The sequence below is a fragment of the Danio rerio genome, chromosome 18 (assembly GCF_049306965.1).
Source record: "Danio rerio strain Tuebingen ecotype United States chromosome 18, GRCz12tu, whole genome shotgun sequence".
NCBI classification, from domain to species: Eukaryota; Metazoa; Chordata; class Actinopteri; order Cypriniformes; family Danionidae; genus Danio; species Danio rerio.
In genome coordinates, this window is record NC_133193.1 from 49,336,913 (window position 1) to 49,361,222 (window position 24,310).

The window sequence follows — 24,310 nt, forward strand, 5'->3', positions numbered from 1 at the left end:
GCGATAAACAATGTTAGTGAAGAACGAGGGTGTGTTTTACTTCAGAAGATAACTCAACTCAATATGTCTGCACCTGCTTGTTATCAGTCTGCCGTATTTTTATGTTTGTGTTATGACCGACAGTCATTCAGCTGCAGTCTTCTGGTCAAACTCCACTTTACACTTTTAGTTCAGACCCACTAACCTCTACACACTCTACAATAAGCACAATTTACTCTACAATTTTATTACTCGCGGAGGTGTGGAAGATATTCAACCTTGCTATTGGCTACATTTCAAAAAAGCTATTTAGTAGAATGCAATAATAACTTTGGAAGGCTCTTTTTAAGGGCCTTTATCAATTCAGTCAGATATCTGATCTCGAAAGTGTCTTCAGAGGTCAAAGGTGAGGTTTGTGTGTGAGTGTGTGGGTTTGAAGACACTATGGGAATGAACTCAACAGGAATGTCTGCGCACATCTGGGCTCCATGTGGACACAAGGGGACAGATCAGGAAGGCAGTGTCAGTCTTGACTAGACCAAAAGACAACACAGCCTGACTTGACAACCACTATCCATGGCCTCGTAAATCACCAACGCAATAATGCACACTCACACATATCACAGCCTATGTGACTTTTAGACCATACAAACCTCTTTTCTTCTACACAAAAGTGCAGTTTCAGCATGATTTGGTCTGTTTTAGCACTAGAGATTCTTGCACACAAATGCATTCACTTTGTTGGACACGATTAAAACTGCCTGTTTGAGAATTAAACATGGTTAAACTACAACAAAAACACACAGTTAACCACAAATCAACCAATCAATAGTTTAACCATGGTATTTTTAGTAAAACTAGAGGTTCTAGTGGTCACGCAAATGTGCCAAAAACAAGGTTACTTCACTTCTATTATAATACCACCATGATTAATTGTCTTTATTTTGTTCTTTTGCACATTTGTTTGACTTTTTTTTAAGTTTTTTTTTTTTTTTTTTACTTTTACTTCAGGTTGTGTTAACTGATTTATTTTTTAGCAAAACAATCTGTATTTTTTCTGAAATTGTAATAATTCACAATTATTTCCTTTAATAAAAGCAACGTGACAAACTAATTTAAATTGTGCGCATTGTAATTTATTTATTTATTTATTATCAATAAATTGATAAATATATTTGTAGATATCACCAAGGACTGATCCTGGTAAATAAAGTCACAATATTTAAAAAATGCATAAATAAATGCAAAAATGCATAATTAAATGCATAAATAAATAAATAAATAAATAAATAAATAAATAAATAAATAAATTAATTAATTAATTAATTAATTAATTAATTAATTAAAGACAAGTGTTATTTTTCGGAAGGCAACAAATGCAAAGTACTGCATTTTGCAGATTTGCTTAAATAAAGTAACCCTGAATAATAATTAAATATGCAATTACATTTTATCAGACCGTCTTTGTTGGCTCTTAAAGCAACACTATTAAAAACACCAAGATTATTTGGAATAAATATTAAGCAGATACTATTTTTAAATAATTACAAAAATAGCCCAATTGGCTTATCCTGATAAATTAATGTGTCTTTAACATATTAGGCTAATTTAAATGTTTATATTGTAAATACAATGTTATAATAGTGTTAACAATAATGTTTATATTGTTTTTTTTTTCAAAACAAGGTGTGTTTTGCTAAAATGTAAATAATTCAGGATTATTTCCTTTCATAAAAGCAATATGCAATGCAGATGGTGAATTTTTATACAAAAGCGGATATTTTGAAACATCTGCATAGCCTTTAGTATAATAATAGATTCAATGTTGTTTTGACATTATTTAAACAAACTGTAATTTAAATACTGAGCATTGTAATTGATTTATAATAATAATAATAATAATAATAATAATAATAATAGTTCCTTAAATTTATATAGTGCTTTTCTGGACATTCAAAGCTCTTTACACATTGGGAAAATCTCCTTATCTCCTCATTTATTTAATAAATATCAATGTATTGATTTATATATTTGTAGTATTCACCAAAGATGGATCCTGGTAAACAAATCTGTCACAATATTAAAGTAAATAAATAAATACAAACAGACTAGGCATGGCATGATAACCTTGTTCAAGAGGTTAAATAAATAATAATTTAAATAAATAAGTTTAAATAAAGAAGTAAATAATATTTGACTAGATATTTTTAAGACACTTCTATACAGCTTAAAGTGACATTTAAAGGCTTAACTAGATTAATTAGGTTAATAAATAGTCAGGTTAGGGTAGTTAGGCAAGTTATTGTAATACAGTGGTTTGTTCTGAAGACCATCGAAAAAATAGCTTAAAAGGGCTTAAATTAGCTTAAAAGGGCTAATAATTTTGACCTTAAAATGGTTCATAAAACTAAAAAAAAAAATTAAAATTGCTTTTATTTTAGCCAACATAAAACAAATAAAACTTTTTTCCAGAAGAAAAAAATATTATCAGACAAACTAAGAAAATTTCCTTGCTCTGTTAAACATCACTTGGGAAATATTTTAAAAAGGAAAGGAAAATCAGAGGGGGCTAATAATTCTGACTTCAACATTGTCTGTGAATTTGTTTTGAGATTTTAAATGTCACATCCATAACGCTGGAATTGCTCTTAAATAAATAAATATATAACAGACAAGTGTTATTTTTTGGAAGGCAACGAATGCAAAGTACTGTATTTTGCAGATTTTCTTACCCTTGAATAATTATTAAATATACAACTACAGTTCATTCACACCGTCTTTGTAGGTTATTAAAGCAAAGGTTATTTGGATTAAATATTAACCAGATACCATTGTAAATGACTACAAAAAACCCTTGCCTTATCCCAATAAATGATGGTGTCCTTAACATATTAGGCTAATTTAAATGTTGAAAATGTCGGGTCGAATTTCTCAGGAAAGCTTCATGTTCATTTTTTACCTCACGTGTCAAGGCCGTTTAACAGATTAGCTAACGTTAGCATGAAAAATGGAAAGGTCTAACCGTTGGTAACCCCTTAAAAAGAACCAGTTGACGTTACAACTTACACTACAAAAAGCCAGCGTCCAACAGGGGAAAACAGGACCCGAAGCACAAGTGCAGACGATATTTAGTAAGTTCGTAGGAACATTTTCTTACTGTTTACATCCGATCTGGTGTGGTGATCATTGGCGATTAAAAATCAGCTGATTCTTCAGATGGCCAGTGTTGTAAAACTGACGATGAAATTTAACTAATCCGCAGATCAACAACAGATGGCGATATAAAGATCATTCAGCACGAGGAAATCAGTCCAAAGGGTCTATAATGATGACATTGTATTTTAATTCGGAATAAATGTAACCTGTACAATTTTTTTTCACTCAAACACAATATTAGCCTAGTCATGTAGAACATTTTAGCAATAATAACAAGATGGTGGACACGTTTAGAGATCGTTCTCTTCATTTTTACTCGCTACCATCACCACTATCAGTTATTGTTACATTCTACCAGGAACGTACATTATCTGTCACTGAAATAAAAACATAAATACAGGTAATAAAAAGTATTTTATGCCCAAAATTTTGGAAATTTCTGTGAGTTGTTGTGTAAAGGAGTCATTTATTTCGTTTTCAGACCTTTTTTCCTTTTATTAAAAACACTTTACAAATGTACAAACCCTACCATTGTCCTTATGTCCTCAGTAGGCATGGGACAACCATTTTCAAGATATACCGCGGTATGGAAAAGTCAAGGTTTTAAAACCACCAAAATGTTCTGTAATACCGTTCCTAAGGTAAGATTTTTTTTATTTACATTTTTTTTTAGGACAACAGTATCTCCAGCAGAAAAAAATATCCAAAGAAGCCATTTTAAATTGTAAAGAAATATGTGTTTTTAAAACTAATTAAGACAGCAGAAGTCAATGAATAATGGATTAATTATTTAGCCTGACATTTTTACTGTTACAAAATATTTTAAAAATCTTTCAAAAAATAAAATATATTGTTTTCAAAGGTGGATTTTTTTTTAACCCAGACATTTAAAAGAAATATATGTTAAAGCAGTAATCACAATACTGTGATAACAAGAAACCATGATATTTTTATTTAAGGTTATCATAGCGTCAGAATGTTATACCGGCCCATGCCTAGTCTTCAGCCCAATTAAACCTACAGCTTTAAGAGTTTTATTATCCTAAAAACTGTTATTTAGAAGAAAAAACATCAGGAATAGCAAGTTTAAGTTGTTATCTTTCACATCAATTGATTAAAAACATGAAATCATGATTAACACATATATAATACAAATAAATGTACAATTTTGCTCATGTTTGTGTTAGTCCTGACTCCTGTCACATTTGCATTACATTTAACATAAAATATGCAAGACTGATTTGGAAGGGACATCATTTGACGTAGAAGAAGCTGACAGTGATGAAGAATGCGCTCTATCATTGAATCAAATGGTTTTATGCTTGTTTTGTATAATTTTTTAAGGTCGACAAACGTTAAAGTCAGACCCAGTCACATTGTTTATAAGGGAAAATGTACGTTTCTGGTAAAATGTCCCGTTTTCTATAACAAAAACATCATATAACTTACAATTTACATGGAGATTGGAGACCATTTTTCATTTATTCTTTTATTTTCTTTTTGACTTAGTCCCTTTATTAATCTGGGGTCGCCACAGTGGAATGAACCGCCAACTTATCCAGCATATGTTTTACGCAGTGGATACCTCTCCAGCTGCAACTCATAACTGGGAAACATCCATACAAACTCATTAACACACATACACTACGGACAATTTAGCCTACCCAATTCACCTATAACACATGTCTTTGGACTGGTAAGGGAAACCAGAGCACCCGGAGGTAACCCACGCCAACATGTGGAGAACTCTACACTGAAACGCCAACTGACCCAGTCGAGGCTCAAACCAGCGACCTTCCTGCTGTGATCTGATTGTGCTACCCATTGCACCACCATGACGCCCACAACTTATTATGCTAAAATTTATTAGCCACAGTCTAATAGAGAAACTATGAATGTTAAAAGTGGTCTCCATGTTTCCATATACCCCCTTACTAAAGTTAGTTGCACTTTTTGTAAAGGGCTGCATATAATAGCCTATTTAATAAAGGGATTAACTGATTTCATCTCAAAATAGAAATTAAATACAGAACTTACATGTACTTATGTCATTTTTGGCTAGATTTTTTTATTTAAATTGAATAAATTTCCCATATTTTAACTCGATATTAAAACATAATATTCTTTTGCACCGCTGATTAAACCAATTGATTAATTTAACTACTGATTTAACTATTTACTAATTTAACTGAAAACTAATTTAATTGAACTTAAAAAGGAAATTGACATTGGAAAATAATATATATATATATAACTAAATCCATATGCAGGTTTTAAAGCATTTAGGCCAACTCTATATCGTGAGTTCAAGGTATAATGAACCACCTCACAGACAGAGACTGCATTTGACTGCGACTCTGAGGCCTATGGTGACGAGAACACCAGCTTTCTGTTTTGTTGACACAGTGATCAAGCCAAGATCAATCTGCCTCTGAAAGGAAAATTTAATCATGCTGTTCGGCTGTCGTTGTCTCTGTCTGGCCTAATCAGCAGCCATTTTACCTTCACCCACAGCATGCCATAGAGCAAAGTCCAGTCCTTTATCAGCCTGTAACCTGCACACTATGAATGCTCCCTGTGACACTCGCTCGCTCTCTTTCCCGCTCTTGTTTATGTTCTTTTGCTGGCTCAGTTTCTTCACCGAAACCTGTCCTAGACGGAGAGCCAATGGAGTGACAGTAACATGTGCTCAAAATAGCACATGGGCTGTTTGAAGTAAGAATACACTGAGAATACTGTAGTACTTTACGGTTAAATGAGTAGTAATTAACACTAATTACACATGCAGTACTTAAAAGAGAGATTAAAGTTTTAATTAATCGCTTATTTTTTTTAGTTTGGTTTTTATTTATTCAATATAAATGGCAACTGTCCCACTTTATCTTAATGTAAGTACCTGTAATAATAAAATAATTGTACTTATGGTGTTTGTGTTATACTGCAAAACACTTTTGTTGCTATTGAGGTGGCACACGGGCAGTGGTGGAAAGAGTACTTAAAAAAATACTCAAGTAAAAGTACCATTACTAGCCCAAAAATGTAGTGCCGTAGAGTAAAAGTATCTGTTGTATATATTACTCAAAGTCTGAGTAAAAAGCAGCCCTTTTAAAAGTACTCAAAAGTAGAGGGTAGTAAGTATTACACAGTAAAAAGTTGATGCGTTTGCATGCAGTTTGTGCAGGGATGTGTAAACGTAACATTCTGTAGTGCGGTCATTTATCTTCCTGTTTTCCTTCCTTCGTTTGTTCGTTCTGTTCTTCCTTTTTTCTTTCATTTCTTCATTTTTTTCCTTCATTCCTCCCTTCATTCGTTCACTCATAAATTTGTTCTTTTGTTCTTTCCTTCCTTTGTTCTTTCATTCGTTCGTTCGTTCAGTCCTTCCTCGAATCCTTCCTTTATTCATTTGGTCCTTCCTTTATTAGTTTGCTCCTTCCTTCCTTCATTTGGTCCTTCCTTCCATTCCTTGTTTAGTCCTTTCTTCATTTAACTCTTCTTTCGTTTCCATTTATTGATTGTTTAAGGCTGTTTGGTGGTTTCATTCATAATACAGTTAATATCAATTAAGAAAAAATATTTATTTACTAATTTAACTTTTCTCTGTTAAATTAGTGCCTCTGTCCTGTTGCGCTTCAGCAAAATTTAGCATCACAAACAAAAGTAACACATTGTGTCATATAACATTTATCAATCAATCAGCGCGGGTGTCAAGGCAGAATTTCAAGTGCTACCAATCATTTTAAATAGAGACATGGTGAATCATTTAAAGAAATAAAAATGTTAAGTTCAGAGAACTTAAAATATGAATAAAAATTTTTTTGCTGTCTAATAAGTAAGTTAAACACACCTATTTAAGTTTTGATGCCAAAACTTGGTATTTTAAGTAAGGTCAAGTTATATTAACTTCATATATTTAGTAATGACAACAGCAGGGTTTGCAGTGTATGTGTTGACGCTCCACTAGGCTATTGGCACCGACAGTGAAATGTTTTTCAAAGAAATGCTTTTTAACAAGAAGAACATTTTATCAATCCACAAATATTTACTGTAAAGATTATTTTAATAAATGAACGAATCCTATGCATGTTTTAAAAATGAATGTTTGATCAATCTACTTATGTAAGATTTTTTTAACAACTTCAACAAAACAGAAACAACTTAATTGTTTTATGTTCAATCCACTTAAATTTGTAAAAACGATTAAGTTAACTGATTTGTGTTGGGACAACATGAAGGAACTGTGTGGATTTTTTACAGTGCGTTAAATGTTCCTCACTGAACCATTTATGGCAAAAAAGGAAGATGTTTTGCATGCATTGTTAAACAAAAGTACTCTAAAATAAATGCAGCTCTAATAAATACAGTCCATCAAGTGATGCGTTTAAATGTTGGCACATCGTAGTTGACTCAGCAGTTGACTCGAAACCGCATTCGTACTAAATAAAGTCACACTGTACTTTCCTTTTCAAAAAAAGAGTACATTTTATTGATATGCAAATGCTTCAAATGAAAGCCTGTCAGACAGTCTCCTAATGACTAACATGCAAATGGCTCATTTATCACCAGAAATGACTCAAACGTCAGCGCTCATAAAGAGTAAAAAAAGAAAAAGAAAAAAAAAAGAGTGTGTAAATCCATCCGCCTCAGGGCACACCTTGAAAAAAAAAAAACCTGACACCTAAGCAATCGCCTGTGGCTTGAACAGGGTGTTGCTCTGTAAGGACCATGCGAGCAGGTCTTTAAAACACCCGCTAAAGTCAACAAAACACACCACTCCTACAGGATACAGTTAAGGATGCTGCGTTCTGCATTTGCATAGCACATCTTCTGTGCCAGCCAAGCACATACTTTAGATCTCCCTCTTTCTTCCTTATTTACTTCTCTAAAATTCACTTTTCCCTACATCAGGGGTGCCCAAAATTTGTCACATGAAAAGACCGAACACCAAATATCATTGATAGCCTTGGGCCGAAGATAAACACACCAAACTATTTACATTAAAGTTGCCATGAGTAATTTCCTAATATGATTTTTTCAGCCTGATCTCACGAGAAAATGTAAGTATTTTACGTTTTGTCAGTTTAGTGGCTAATTCATACGAATTTGTACCAGTTCAGTCGTAACCCACCCCTAAACCCAACCGTCATTGGGGGATGAGCAAATCGTACTTAATTGTACGAATTAGATCGTACAAATTCATGCGAATTAGCCTCTAAATCAAAAAGTTACGAATTGCCGTGAGATTGTGTTGTTGTTTTTTTCATAATATTTAAAAAATTTTATTATTTTACTTTGAATCGTATTAACTAATGCAGTTAACTTTTTTAAATTATAACTTATTCCAATAAAAACATAAACAATATTTATAACACAGTGGAGTTCAATGCTGGATACACTAGTCAAGCAGAATCTGCCTTTGCCTTGATTCACTCACAAAAGTCTCTGCATTGTCCTCTATCCGTCGTATGTACATTTTAAACTAAATCTGATTAATTTACATCCTTTAAATCGAAACATTTCATATCAGATAGCTTTTTTTAGTTTAACAATAAAACAAACAAATAAAAGGAAATATTACATTTGAAATGACAATCTCTAAACCAATCTCAGATGGGATAGCAGGCTAAATCAAAGGTTACCATGCATGGGCCAACTTTGGCCTGCTCTACATCTTTTCTCTTTCCCCCACTTTAGCTCTTGTGCATATTCCAGATTCTCTGTCTATTCAGAAACAGTTGCAATTTTATTTAAACTGACATAACACACACAGTAGATGTACAAATTATTAGGCCCATGTTTATTTTCCCCCAATTTCTATTTAATAGTTGTATTAACTCATTTCTAATAACTGATTTATTTTATCTATGTCATGATGACAGTACATCATATTTGATTAGATATTTTGAAGATACTAGCATTTAGCTTAAAGTGCTATTCAAAGGCTTAACTAGGTTAATTAGGCTGGTTAGGGTAATTAGGCAAGTCATTGTATAACAGTGGTTTGTTCTGTAGACACTCGAAAAAAGGGGGCTAATAATTTTGACCTTAAAATGTTTTTTTTTTTTATTATAAGCTGCTTTTATTCTAGCTGAAATAAAACAAACAAAACTTTATAGAGAAAAAAAAAAACATTTTAGGAAATACAGTGAAAAATTCCTTGCTCTGTTAAACACCATTTGGGAAATATTTGATAAAGAACTCACAGGAGGGCGAATAATTATTACTTCAACTGTATGTTTTTACAGATATATTTAAATGCAGAACATTAAAGTTGGCATAGAGATGGCATTAAAGTATAATTTAATTTAGTTTACACCATAAATGCTGTCAGTATATTCCACAGCACACTGTTTTTCATATTTTTCAGTATTTCAAACACAACACAAGAATGAATTTTCATTACGGGGGATAAAGTTCAAATGATTATGTATAAGACAATACAGTTGTCACGGTGGTGCAGTAGGTAGCACCATCACCTCACAGCAGGAAGGTCGCTGGTTTAAGCCCCAGCTGAGTCAGTTGCCATTTCTGTGTGGAGTTTGCATGTTTTCCCCGTGTTCGTGAGGGTTTCCTCAGGGTGCTCCGGTTTCCTCCACAGTCAAAACACATGCGCTATAGATGAATTGAGTAAGCTAAATTGGCCGTAGTGTATATGTGCGAATGAGAGTGTATGGGTGTTCTTCAGTGTTGGGTTGTGGCTGGAAGGGCATTTGCTGTGTAAAACATATGCTGTATAAGTTGGCGGTTAATTCCTCTGTGGTGACCCCAGATTAATAAAAGGATTAAGCCGAAAGAAAATGACTAAACCAATGAATAATTTAATAATACATTCATTCATTTTCTTTTCGGCTTAGTTCCTTTATTAATCTGGGGTCGCCACAGCGGAATGAACCGCCAACTTATCCAGCATATGTTTTACGCACTTTGGACTGTGGAGGAAACCAGAGCACCAGAGGAAACCCGCACCAACAAGTGTGTTAACAACTTAACAACCAAGTTCAATAAGTTCATTCATTCATTTTCTTTCCAGCCTTCCAGCTGCAACCCAGTATTGGGAAACACCCATACACACTTATTCACAGACACACACACTCATACACTACGGCCATCCAACTCACCTATAGTGCAAGCCTTAGGAATGTAGAGGAAACCGGAGCACCTGGAGGAAACCCACGCCAACACAGGGAGAACATGCAAACTCCACACAGAAATGCCAACTGGCACAGCCAGGACTTGAACCAGCGACCCTCTTGCTGTGAGGTGAGAGCCACTGAGCCGCACAAAACAATAAGCGCTCCTTTTATAATATAAAGTGCAGTACTATGCTTTTGACATTTAATTTAAAGGGATAGTTCACCAAAAATGTAACTTCATGATATGTTAATTCGCAGGTGGAAACAAAAAGACGTGAGAAGCGATAGAGATGTAAGTTATTTTATGCTTCAATGTCTCTTATCAGTGTCTGCTGCATTATCAGCTGAATATGGCTCATAACAGCCTAGATTAATACTGCAGGAGCGGAAGTTATTACTCACCTTCATGCAGTCCAGTAAAAGGCCGGCGTCACAACTGTGATGTTTTTCCACTATCAGCATCTGCACTGTGTAGCACCTGTCGCACTTTCAGAACAGCAGATGAAATAAAAAATATATGGCATGTAAAGCAATAAAGAAGTGCACTTGTATACTCTTATATAAAGGTGAAAAAAAAAGATTTTCTAATTATTAGAAAAAAAAGTTAAGGTAACTCAAACCGTTTGATCAAACCGATTGCAACAAACCATTTAAGTTCAAAAACTAATCCTAATGAGTACTGTGAACTTACTCCACTTGAGTAAACGAAGCAATTTGAGCCCAGTAAAAGCCAATAAATGAAGAGAACTCAAACCAACTGAGTACTGTAAAACCCAATAAGTTAAGGCAACTCAAACTGTTTGGGAAAACCCATTGTGACAAACCATTTGAGTTAAAAACTAATCTATGAGTACTGTGATGAGCACTTGATAACTTAAAACATTTGTTACTAATAATACTCTAAATGTTTGACGATATACATATAAATAATGTACAGTTGAAGTCAAAGTTATTAGGCCCCCTTTGATTTTTTTATTTTTTAAATATTTCCCAAATGATGTTTAACAGAGCAAGGACATTTTCACAGTAAGTCTGATAATATTTTTTCTTCTGGAGAAAGTCTTATTTGTTTTATTTAGGCTAGAATAAAAGCAGTTTTTAATTTTTTTAACACCATTTTATGGTCAAAATTATTAGCCCTTTTTAAGCTATATATTTTTTTAGATAGTCTACAGAACAAACCATCATCATACAATAACTTGCCTATTTACCCTATCCTGCCTAGTTAACCTAATTAACCTAGTTAAGCCTTTAAATGTCACTTTAGTCTGTAAAGAAGTGTCTTGAAAAATATCTAGTAAAATATTTTTTACTGTCATCATGGCAAAGATAAAATAAATCAGTTATTAGAGATGATTTATTAAACTTTTATGTTTAGAAATGTGCTGAAAAAATCTTCTCTCTATTAAAGAGAAATTGGGAAATAAAATAAACGGGGGCTAATAATTCGGACTTCAACTGTGTTTATGACTGTATTTTTAGGTTTACAGTATTCAAACCATTTGGTTTTAAAACTTAAATGGTTTAGCAATCGGTTTCCTCAAACAGTTTGAGTTATCTTAACTTATCGGGTTTTACAGTTTATGTTTTTGACATTGCATCTAATGCAAGTATTATAAATATAATTTAATTATATGGTTTATTAATTCATCTGTGGAAACAAAAGAAAGTGTTTTTGTTTTGAAAATATTTTGCAGTCTACTGGCTCAAAACAAACCTCAGAAAAAAAATTCTTATAAAAACATTTGCAATGTTAATAGAGTTTCTTTGCTATAGTTTCTGTTGTGAACCGTCAAACTAAGATCAAAACAGCCGGAGTTCCCAATTAGGTCACAAAGAAAAAGCGTTGTTCCAGTTTAGTCATGATGGGAAGGGCCTCTGCTCCTTGTCTCTAATTTGCCCTTGTGTTACTATGGAAACCATATCAGTGGCTTATTGGCGTATCTTATCAGCCTAGTGCCCCAACAGCAAGGTCCCTTTGTGTTTCTCATGAAGAAATAACTACTATAGATTCCCACCGAGACCCAGGGCAGAGTCTACTTTACATGCTCTCTCTCTCTCCAGCTCTGTCTATCTCTCATCCTTCCCTCGCTTTTGCATGTGATCCGCTCTGCCTTTGAAAGAGTGACGTGACAAGAGAGAATGGCTTCACAGTTCTCTGCGATAAAACAAAAACGCAACCGCGGCTTGAGTTCTGGCCACCATCACTCTTCTCTCAAAGGAGAGACGTAATGACACCAGATGAGACGGGTGGGATATTTCACACTGAAACAGAAATAAAATGCATGCTTATAATTGTGGTTGTGAAATATTTTAGGTTCTTGACGTATAAATGATGCATAACCGGATGTTCTTGGGACAATAAAAGGTGATAGGGTTATTATCCTGGCAGATGGAAGATGTCTGCAGTGTTTGGTTATATTGCATATGCTCATTTTACAGTAAGGGTCTCTCTTCAGATTGCTTTATTTAGATTTGCTATGGACACTTTTATTAAAATTTTATTTCTGTCATGATTTAATAGCCCTTTGTTTAATCCAAATTTAGTTTCTTTCTTCTGTTTAACAAAAATACACACTCTAAAAAATGCTGGGTTGTTGTACCCAATTGTTGAATCAAATCTAAACTGTTGGGTTATAAAGTGTAATTAAAAAATGTAGCAAACATTGAGTTTGTCTATATTTGACCCAATGTTGCATTACAACAACCCAGAATGCAAGATATTCCTAAATATGTTGGAAACAAGAAGCCTTTCATAGTATTTTAAACTGTTTAAACTAACAAGTTTACACTGAAAAAAAATATTCAAAGATGATTCCTTGGATTTACAATTTTTTTTTACGTTAAGTGGTTGTAAACAATTTGTTTGTTTAAATTCAGCCCAAATAAATTAAGTTGAACATTATTAAATTGAATTTGTTTGTTTAAATTCAACACAAATAAATTGTTTGCAACAGTTCTGGATGCAACACTTTTTTTCAATGTACATTAAACATTAGGATTTTAATTATTATCAGGTTAGTAAAATATCAGGACAAGCTAAAAATATACAAAACTGTTGACTTATCAAGCTAAATTTATACAACTCTACATTATTTTCTAGCAGTAACTTCTTATATAAAAATAATAAAGAACCCACACTGTAAAACCCAAGAAAAAGTTTGAAAAATAATCCTAATGAGTACTTTGAACTCACTCTATTTGAGTAAACGAAACAATTTGAGCACTGTAAAACCCAATAAATGAAGAGAACTCAAACCAACGGAGTACTGTAAAACCCACTAAGTTAGAGCAACTCAAACTGTTTGAGGAAACCGATTACTACAAACCATTTATGTTAAAAAGTACTGTGTACTATGAATTTACTCCATTTAAGTTGAAGTAATGAGTTATTTAATTACCTCATTGCCTTCAACAATGAGTTTTAAAACTCTTTTCAAATTAGTAGAAATAACTATCAATAAATTTTGAGTTAACTACACTCATTTCATTTGATAAAGTTGACTGCTGGGTTTTACTGGGTTTGGCATTTGTGTTCATCATTAAATAAATTAGTATTATATTACCTATAACAGCTGATAAAAAGGATGAAAAAAATGATACAAACTTTTAAAACAACAAATAATATTTTTTAAACAAGATATTTCTACCTAGAGGAGATTTATCATAAATATTTACTTGAAAAAAACAACAACCCACAATTGAGGTATTTCCACTAGTGTCACATTTATATTTTCACAATTTGATTTAGATGTTATATATTTTAGATATAATACGCTCTAATAAATGCTGGGTTGTTGTAACTCAATATTGCATGAAATCTAAACTTTTGGGCTATAAAAGGGTAACTAAAAAACAAACAAACCCAACATTGAGTTTGTCCAGATTTGTCCTGATATTGCATTACAACAACCCAGAGTGCAAGATATTCTTAAACATGTTGGAAACAAGAAGCTTTTCATAGTATCTTAAACTATTTAAACTAACAAGTTTAAATGAAACTTCATGAATTTATCATCAAGTTAGTAAATTATCAGGCCAAGCAAAACATATACAAAACTGTTACCAAGCTAAATTGATACAATTCTATATCATTCTCCAGCAGTGCACCCAATAAACCCAAAACAACGCTGTTTTCTGGCATTTATGTTTGTCATTAAATAAATAAGCATTATATTACCCCAACAGCTGATCAAAAGGATGAGAAAATGACACCCAAACTTTTACAACAAAAGATATTTCCACCTAGGGGAGATTGATCATGGAAATTTACTTGAAAAAAACACATTGAGATTTTCCACTAGTCTCACATTTATGTTTTAGCAATTTGTTATTACAATGAACTCCAAAGCATATCTGAGATTTCTTTTAATAAGTAAAGAACATAACAAACATTCAGAGAAGATACTATGCTTTATTTAGTTTGGCTATAGACTCAACATTAATTGTTTTCAAGTTAATATATGTAGTAAGCCATCACTTAATTGCCCTCTGTGTAATCCAAATTGAGTTTCTTTCTTCTATAATACACGCTCTAAAAAGTCCTGGGTTGTTGTAACCTAATATAACAACCTAGAATGCAAGATATTCTTAAACATGTTGGAAACAAGAAGACTTTCATAGTAGTTTAAACTGTTTAAACTAACATTTTTTTTGCTAAACATTATGATTTTAATTGCTATCAAGTTAGTAAATTATCAGGTCAGGCAAAAAATATGCAAAACTGTTACCAAGCTTAATTTAAACAATTCTATAATATTCTCCAGCAGTGCACTTATTATTTAAAAATACCAAAGAACCCAATAAGCAATGCTGCTTTCTGGTATTTGTGTTCATCATCATCAAATAAATTAGTATTATATTACCTCAACAGCTGATAAAAAGTATGAGAAAATAACACACAAACTTTTAAATTAAATAATATTTATACCTAGAGGAGATTTATCATGGAAATTTACTTGAAAAATAAAAACACAATCGAGATTTTTCCACTAGTCTCACATTTATATTTTAGTAATTTTTAATTAAAATGAACTCCAAAGCATGTGTGTGATTATTTATATATTTACCTAAACAGCTGATCAAAAGGATGAGAAAATAACATGCAAACTTTTAAATCAACAAAAAAATAATTTAAAAAGATATTTAGGAGAGATTCATCATCGAATTTTACTTGAAAAAACAGAATTGAGATTTTCCACTAGTGTCTCATTTATATTTAATTTATATATATATTTTTTTATTAAAAGGAACTCCAAAGCAAATGTAAGATTTTTAATAAGAAGAGAACATAACAAACATTAAGAGAACATACCATGAAATGATCAGCCAAATAAATCTAGATATAGAGTATAAATCTTATGTATAAATAAGCTATATATAAGACATTTATTATATTGCATTTAAATAAAACCAACAGTACAAGAGCATCAATTCTGACCTGTGTTCTTACCAAATTCAGTTTAAAAAAAACAAAGCATGCAAGAAATCAGTTTATGACATGATGGCTTGAGACAAAGTTTTTTTTTTATTAAAACTGCTGAAGGATATTTTTAAAATGACGACATCTTACAAAAATACATCATGGCAATTTCATTAGGGTCTGTGTAATTGTCTGATAAAAAGGTAGTTACAAAGCTTTGTTGTAACAAAATGATCTCCCCCCCTCCCCATCAGTGAAGAACAGAGAGGTCACTAGTGCAAAGGATTGTATGGAAATGGCCCAGTGCATTGTCTGCTGATCTTACAAACAGCCTAAGCTGAGCATGTACTGTAGCACACTGGAATAACAGTATTTCTAAAACGGGAAGTCTGGAAAACAAACAGCTGGATTTACCACAGTCTTGGTCAAACTTATATATATATATATACTTAACACAAATATCTTTAGAATATACAAAAAAAACTTCATGGCCAAGAGTAAAAAAAAAAAAAAAAAGTAATTTCTTCAGCTTCTCAAAAGGACAAGCAAAATGATACACACTCTCCTTCCAAGCGCACTGTATGCTAGTGCACTTGAGCTGAACACGCGTTATGCTGTAACACAAAACAGGAGAGTTTCCCTGTAACACAGTAACACCTGCTCACAGCAGTAACCTGAACTCAAACGCTTCCGCAATCATGCTAACGTCCTCTTATTATCACATTGTTTACATAACTTCACGACACAAAATCATACAAGATATATTAAATTCTTCCCTTCATAAATAAATGCCTGACTCCTGCTTCCCCAAAACAATATATACACATGGCATCATTTGCATACACCTTCCTGTTACATCCGAAACATTTAGCTCCTGAATATATGATCATTAAATTAGACATAGCATTAGGACGCAATCCTTGAAGCATTTCTTTTTCTCAGAACACTCTTAAAGGTAAAGGCTCTTCAATATAATAAAGAACTTCCAACATCACCTTTAAACTCCACAAAAGACTCAAGGATCTTTACATTTTTAAACAATAGTCGAGGAACTATCACTGGCATCCCTGCAAAACCCCCTTTAGAACCTTTAATTTTAAGAGCGCAGGAACCAAAGTTATTGAGGCCAAAGCAAGCTCCGTGTTGAAGATGTCCTGCCATTAACAGTCTGTAGAGTTCAACTGGCTGGTAAACACATTAGGATGCATTGAGGACAGACCTGCTGTAGAGGGTCTGGTAGTAGGCACCAGAGTCAATGGCGGACGGACCTGCATTGTCATAGATCTGTTTGGCGGCCACTGGAGAGGACGTGGCGTAGCTGTTGTAGGCCATCACCTGGTCCTGGTACGACTTGAGGTCCATCTTCTGCTCGTTGGACATGAGATTGGTGATGGAGAACGGATGGTTGAAATTGAAGTGGGGGTCCATTGACTTCAGCGGGTCGTTCTGCAGATCCAGATGGTGCATGGGGCTGCCTAGCAGGTGAGGGCTGTTGCCCATTCCCTGAGAGTGCAGGTGTGAGCTGGATGGAGGCATTGAGGAGGGCACTGATGATGGGATCGGCACTGGAGAGCTGTGTGAAAGATTTGGAGCTTGCGATGGGCAATCCAGCTGCACTAGGCTCCTCTGCTGCTCCTCTGAGGTGGATCCAGCATGGGAGCTGTCGGAATGGGCAGATTCAGCCCCATCAGAGCCGGTGGTGGGACTGTGCTCCTCCTGCATCCCCTCGCTGCTGTGGGTGCCCTTGGTGCTGCTGCCATCCTGAGACTTTGATGAGCTCTTTTTCCCAGCTTTTTCCTCAATTTTAAAGCGCTTCTGGCGCCGGAGGTAGCAGCCGTTCTCAAACATGTTGCCAGAATTGGGATGCAGCGCCCAGTAGGAGCCTTTCCCAGGCTTGTCGGGCGAACGTGCCACTTTGACGAAGCAATCGTTGAAGGATAGAGAGTGGCGGATGGAGTTCTGCCAGCGCTGCTGGTTTTCACGGTAATACGGAAACAGATCCATGATCCACTGGTAGATTTCGTTGAGGGTGAGCATCTTGCTTTGTGACTGCTGGATGGCCATGGTGATGAGGGAGATGTAGGAGTATGGTGGCTTGGCGTGGGTCAGCGAGCGACGGTAGGGCTTTGGCATCTCCTTAGTCCGGTTAAGTGAGGTAGGAGAGGGGTAGCTGATCTGGGACATTGGCTGACCCATGCTTTGGTAATGAGAGAGGGGACCCAGTGTGGAGGCAGATGAGCCTAGCTGAGTCAGAGAGCTGGGGTTCAGAGAGGAGCCTACGGGGGACAGGCTCATGTGGTTGGGGCCTCCACCCATGCTGGATAATGGGCTGCTGTTGAGACCTGCGCTGGGATAGCCCATATTCATGCTGGATGTGGAGCAGGCCGAGTTGAGATTTATGTAGCTGTTCAAGCTGCTCACTGAGTTCATGGCGCTCGGAGAGGAATACATCTGAACGAAAATAACACACAAGAGATTAATGTTGTGCATTTAGTTTGTCAACAACTCATAAACAATTTTGTAATAAAGAATATTTTTAAATAAAAAGTCTAACTTTGTTATATTCTACATTGTCTATAAGAGTATTTCTTTTTATTTCGTTTTACACATAAAATGAATGATTAGTTTAAAAGATCTAAAGGTCGATCTATTAAAACTCCTTTGCAATCTTCGAATGAGTCTCGAAATAAATTGAAACGCAAACAAAAACTAATAATCAAATACAAAAAAGGCTAACAATAATATACATTTGGTGTTGTGTAAGCGGGGGACCAAATAGCTTTGCGCAGCAAAAACAATTTAAATGTAAATGCGCATACGTAAAGTTGAGAAAATAAAGTGGAGTAGAATAAATAAAGTAGACGTTAAGTTGAGAAAATAAAATAAAGTGTTGTAAAATAATTAATGCGGCTTAATCAAAAAAGTAGCTATTATCTATTGCGTAAACTCGAAAAGAAAATTTATCAATTAACTATTAGGCCAACGGTGTCTATTTTGTACATTCGCAAAGAACAGTTTGTGTTGGATCTGGTGACGTGTAAAACAAATGCACAGAACTCTAACGTGAAATCAAAACGAAATTAGCTATAATCAAAAGCCAAATGTCGACTTTTAAAAACAATATATTTCATTATTAAATTGCAACATCATGTACATATTATATCAATGAATAATTAATATTTAAATTGTAATTATAAACGCCTAAACGTTATGTCGCATTTTATTTTCTATCTATCTATCTATCTATCTATCTATCTATCTATCTATCTATCTATCTATCTATCTATCTATCTATCTATCTATCTATCTATCATAATATTTTTGAATAAAAACATATATTTTATTAGTTATTTAAAACAATTTTGAAGAGTTTTCACAGCTTACCTCATTTGCCTCACTGTAGAAAGGATTCCACTCCGGAATTTCATGAGATTCCATCTTCACGGAGCTCAACATCCCCAAATAAAGTTGTAACTCGTAAGAAACGGGATAGTGACTGACGACTAACGTGTACTAAAATGCCCTCGAGCTGTTATAAGGATTTCGCTTTTAAAATAAATAAACAAACAAAACGTCCCACAAGAAGAGAAACTTTTGTAATTCCACGTAATATGAACTATAAAGTTTTGGAAGTCAGGCTCTTCTGTTATCTTCTGTCCCGTAGATCAATCAGTTGTTTTTTCATGATTAGTTAACTTATAGTTCACTTTGGTGACCCGTAAACATTTTCAAGTATAATCCTGAGAAGTCCAAAGTGAAGCTGTGGAGCCCGTGTCAGCTCTGTGCGGTGAGTAATGTAGGAAAGCCTCACCTCAGGCTTTAAACACGCGCAGGTAAGGGACCGCCCTACGGGCCCCGGGACTCAGGAAGGCGTCCCTAAAGGTCTCTCTTGCCCCCTGCTGTTCTGTATATTGGCCGGCCGACACGTTCATGCCAATTGTCATCCCAGACAACTCCAGGCCTACAATGAAAATGAACGGAGTAAAAAGGAGAAGATATTGGGACATCTATTGCAACTCAGACTAGGCAAAAATGCTGGGTTGTTTAACCCAATGTTGAGTCTGATGTGGACTTGGTTAATGTTGTTAATTAAATATAAATTAAACTTTTTAACTCAACAGTTGTCCATAGTTGACCCAAACAGGGGTTCCAACAACCTCACCAGGCAATTTTATGTTAAATAGACGTCTAATAGACATAAGCATTTGGCTTGGCTAAAACAATCTAACAATAAAACTAGATTCGTCATCAAATACATTTTAAACAGACTTTACACTTGTAGTCATTCATTCTTTTGTATTTGACGACTACATTTGGGCTATTCTTAGATGTCGATTAGATTTTAACTGATAGCCCAAGTTTAGCATTAACCATGCCGTCTATGTTTAGACGTCCATTAGACGTCTATTAGAATTCTTTTTTAAATAACAAAAAAGCTTGCTGTTTTCGCAGCGAGTGAAATCATTAGACAGACAGACAGACAGACAGACAGACAGACAGACAGACAGACAGACAGACAGACAGATAGACAGATAGATAGATAGATAGATAGATAGATAGATAGATAGATAGATAGATAGATAGATAGATAGATAGTTTACATTTTAGTTATTTTTTTTTTCTGGTAGCCTAAGGCACGCGGACAGTCCTGCTTTTGATGGTCGTAAACCACCATCAGTCAATCATTTAATGGCTTCTTCTGTCATCAGTGATGTGTTCAGGCCAGGGTGGTATAAGCTCATCAGGGCTTAAACTCATCACGGTGGGGGTCTACATCAGTAATCCGAGGTGCCAGTTTAAAAAGTTGTTAAATCCCCTCGGCTATCACTTTCACGACGGTCACAGTAAGTGAAGGATGGTGATTAATACTCAAGAGATTGTTTTAAATTGTAAGAACATCGGTTTCTTAAATAACTAAGTATACAAATCAAAATCCACTATGCAAGTGAAAATTATACAAATTGGCGGTAATATTGGGCGCGCATTTGAAACGGTTTATTTAAGTTTTTCTATTTGCCTACAAATGTTTTCCTTATTTTACTTCTACATTACAGTCGTTCTGATGGATTCTAATATTTTTTAGGCAGCTAATCTTTAAGCAGCTGCTTTTATTTTGCGTGTTTGAGGTGCAAATTTGTTTCTGCTCAACACCAGATTCGAATTGTGCTCCATTTTCTGTGTGTGAACTGAACATTTTTGCTAAAACTTTCTGGCTTGAAATGACCCGTGAAGATGCGCGACTGTAGTATGTGAATACACATCTGTTGTTAGGCGCAGACAGGAACATCACAATGTCAATGCATTTCCTAATGGCTAATGAATGGAGATGTAATTGATCAATTGGCGGGGGGTCGACAGGATTAGGAGAGACCTGACCCTCAAAATGCAACGTTCCCACATAGTCAATCATCTAAAAGAGATCATAGTTAAAATGATCAGAATTTAGGCTATTCGATTGTTGATTATCAGTCAGTCTAACGCAATATCACACCCTATTTGCAATGAGAAATTTCACAATAAGAAATATCAGTGGGCTAATTCAATTGTACTAGTGTGCATAGGTCTACTACACTTGATCAAATTACAAAAAAACAAATATATATTGCGAACTTGCAGACGCATCTCTGTTTGGCACGCTTTTCTTCTCCGTAATCCTGCAATGTCTTGAGATGGTGTATTGGCGAACACACATCTGAACATCCTCCCGCTGTCTCTGCGCTTCTCATGCCAATGCAGCGGCGCATCGTTCATTAACACCTCTATAATTGGATAACAATAGTCTTAATGGGTGACGCTAATGGAGGAAGCAGAATATTAGAAACGTGTCTTAAGACTTTTGAGGAGACAAACAGCAGCGAGTCATTAATGATAGTCTAAAACAGAATTCACGTGGAAGCCTCCAAATAACATGCAGAGAGCAGGCAGGAAGTTTTCAGCCGACGATGAATGTGTTAAAATGTGTCTCAAGAACAATAATCACAAGGAGAGAAGTGCAACAAATGACATGCCACTGCACTGTAAAAATGAAATGACAAAAAGTCAAGACAACAAATGTTTTTGTGTTGCTTTAACTTATTTTAATAAGTTAACCAGGTTTCAACTAAATGTTTTAAGCTAGGCTATATACTAGTTCAATCATTGCCCCATGAACAGCTTTTTATCAAAATTTCATAACTGTAACAAGAGGCAATCAAAACTGAACATCAAAACAGCTCTCATGACATTATCGATATGTGGGTCTTTTTAGATTCTCGGAAGCTACAGAAATAAATGTAACAAGTAATATGTTAATTGGGATTATTGTTTTTGTTTACACTCCTCAAAATACTCAATATAAAGTTTAACTTAATATTTTTCGTCAGTTTGAGTTGAGATGACGATAAAAGTAGTTTGACAAACTAAAAAAGTAAGGTATATTTTAATGTAAAAATAGATATGACCAACTAGTCATGAAAGCACAAGTTTTTAGTTCATTGTAACTTATTAAACTAAGTTAATCATGTTCTAACTTTATATGTTATGCAAGCTGTTTTAAGGCAGTTTAACATAAGTTCAGTGAACTCATAAGATTATTTTGATTCAGCTTAAAAATTTAAGGCAACCAGTATTTTTAATGTTTTTGCAGTATATTTGTTCTAATATATATATATATATATATATATATATATATATATATATATATATATATATATATATATATATTAAGATGTTGAGTTTCACGATATAATTAACTACTCAACATCTTAAGTTGAAACAAAGAATCTAAGTTGAGTTGACTCACATTTTCAAGGTAGCTGGAGAACTTGAGCTTGTATGTTTAACTAAGTGAAATGTTTTACAGTGTACTGCTCAAAGCAATAAAGGGAAGACTTGGAGTTACAGTGCGTTGGTTAAGCGTTTCCTATATTTTTGAGCAGTATATTATTGTGCACATTTATTAAAAATTATAGCACTTCACACTTTCAACACTTTTTTTCAATCAACACATTTTGCATTGATAAAATTACGGGAAACAATTATTTGGCCAATAATTATGATGAGACTGACAATTATATTTGGTTCTGTTTGATTATAACATTATTTTAGAATGGCACACATTCTTTGGAGGTTGCATATTTAAAAGATTAAAACAAAAATTGTAAATAGAAATGATACATTTTATACAAGAGCGTTTCAAACATTTTGTATTTGTGATTTTTTCACCAATTCTAATGCAGAGATGGCCAAAGTTGGCCTATTGTAACCTTTTATTTGGCCCAGCAATCCCATTTCAGAAGAGAGGGAGGGATAGAGAGGGTTGGGGGTTTAATTCCTTTAAAAGAGGTCGTCATTCTAATTTGACGTAACCGTTTTACTTAGTTTTATTGCTGAGCTACAAAAAAAAAAAAAAAAAAAAAAAAAGAGAAAAGGTAATGTTTCAATTAAATAATGTAAATGAATCCGATTTAAAAAAATGTACAGAAAATAATGTCACCCGACGGTTAGAGAAGGAGACTATGCAGAAAACATCGGTGAGCAAATCAAGGTAAAAAACTAGTGTAACTCCATTCTGTTATAAATGAGATTGTTTTTATTTTACTGTAATAAGTTAATTATAAAATGTAAAAAATATGCTGTATTAGTCATTAAACTTTAAAAACTTTAACTTTAAAAACCATAACTTTAAAAATGATTTCTAGTTGTTTTGAAATATTATTAAATAAATTAGGAAATTGCTCATGGCAACTAGGCTATATTTACCTCCGGCCCACTACCCTCAATCTTGGTGTAACAAAGTTTGACCACCCCTGTTCTAGTGCAATATGGTAGAATATCTCCATCTGCTGGACAATAAGTGGCATAACAGCAAAGACATAGATTGACGAAATCCAATTTGACTGGCTTAGTTTTATTTTAATTTAAAATTTTCTCTAGCAATGTCGTCGTGCGTGTTTATTTTGATTTCATTTTTGCTTTTATTGAATACTTATTAATAGTATTTAAATGTACTTTAGTTTCAGTTAATCATATTATCACACCAAAACAATTGATTTTGCCAAGTATGATGTGATCCTGGATTAACACCCATGTTGATCCTGGAACATAATTGTTAAAATGTAATCCATACCTGTTCCCTACTCCTAAACCCAACCAAGACTCTAGATTATTCCCTAAATCAGAGGAGAATAATAGTAGGATTACAATCACGTAGAAGTGCATAAACCTAACCAAAGCCTAAACTTAACATAAACGAATCCCTTAATTCTGATGGGCATGTTGTTCCAGAATCAACATAGTTCATCCAGAAACATGTCCTACTTAGTGAAATCAGCTTAGGTAAGACAATTTCTAAATTAAAATGATTTTTTCCAATGACAATTTCAAATTCCTTTTTGTTTTTAACTTCAAATTTCCTAAAAAATAGTTTTAGTTGACATTAACTCTGTCCTCTATAAGCAAACTGACACTTTATAAACTCTAAAAAGACAACAAATAAGCGTAAAATACATCTGACCATGCTGTATATAGATGAGGTTTGAAATCTAGTCATTTTCCCCACACAAACACAGCAGATAAACTAAGAAAGCAAACAGAATCTAACCTTGAACGCATTCAGAGTCTCCAGTATACAAAAAAACCCAGT

General features: G+C 34.0%; 1 protein-coding gene and 1 long non-coding RNA gene across 7 annotated transcripts in view; both read right to left on the reverse strand.

The window, feature by feature from the left end:
- The window catches only part of LOC137488230 (uncharacterized), a 72,983-nt gene extending 48,673 nt beyond the window's left edge, over positions 1-24,310 (reverse strand). For 3 of the 6 annotated variants that reach the window (XR_012393861.1, XR_012393859.1, XR_011007183.2), the window contains exon 1: positions 3,137-3,237. This is a non-coding gene — a long non-coding RNA (uncharacterized lncRNA). Of the gene's footprint in view, positions 1-3,045; positions 3,238-19,498; positions 19,649-24,268 lie in introns of those variants that run through there. The other 3 variants (XR_012393863.1, XR_012393862.1, XR_012393860.1) reach the window with 2 other exon arrangements.
- foxa3 (forkhead box A3) lies at positions 15,774-19,210 on the reverse strand. Its single transcript, NM_131299.1, is given in 2 exon segments — positions 15,774-18,138; positions 19,072-19,210. Coding segments are annotated over 2 exon segments (1,326 nt in total). The 5' UTR covers positions 19,144-19,210; the 3' UTR covers positions 15,774-16,884.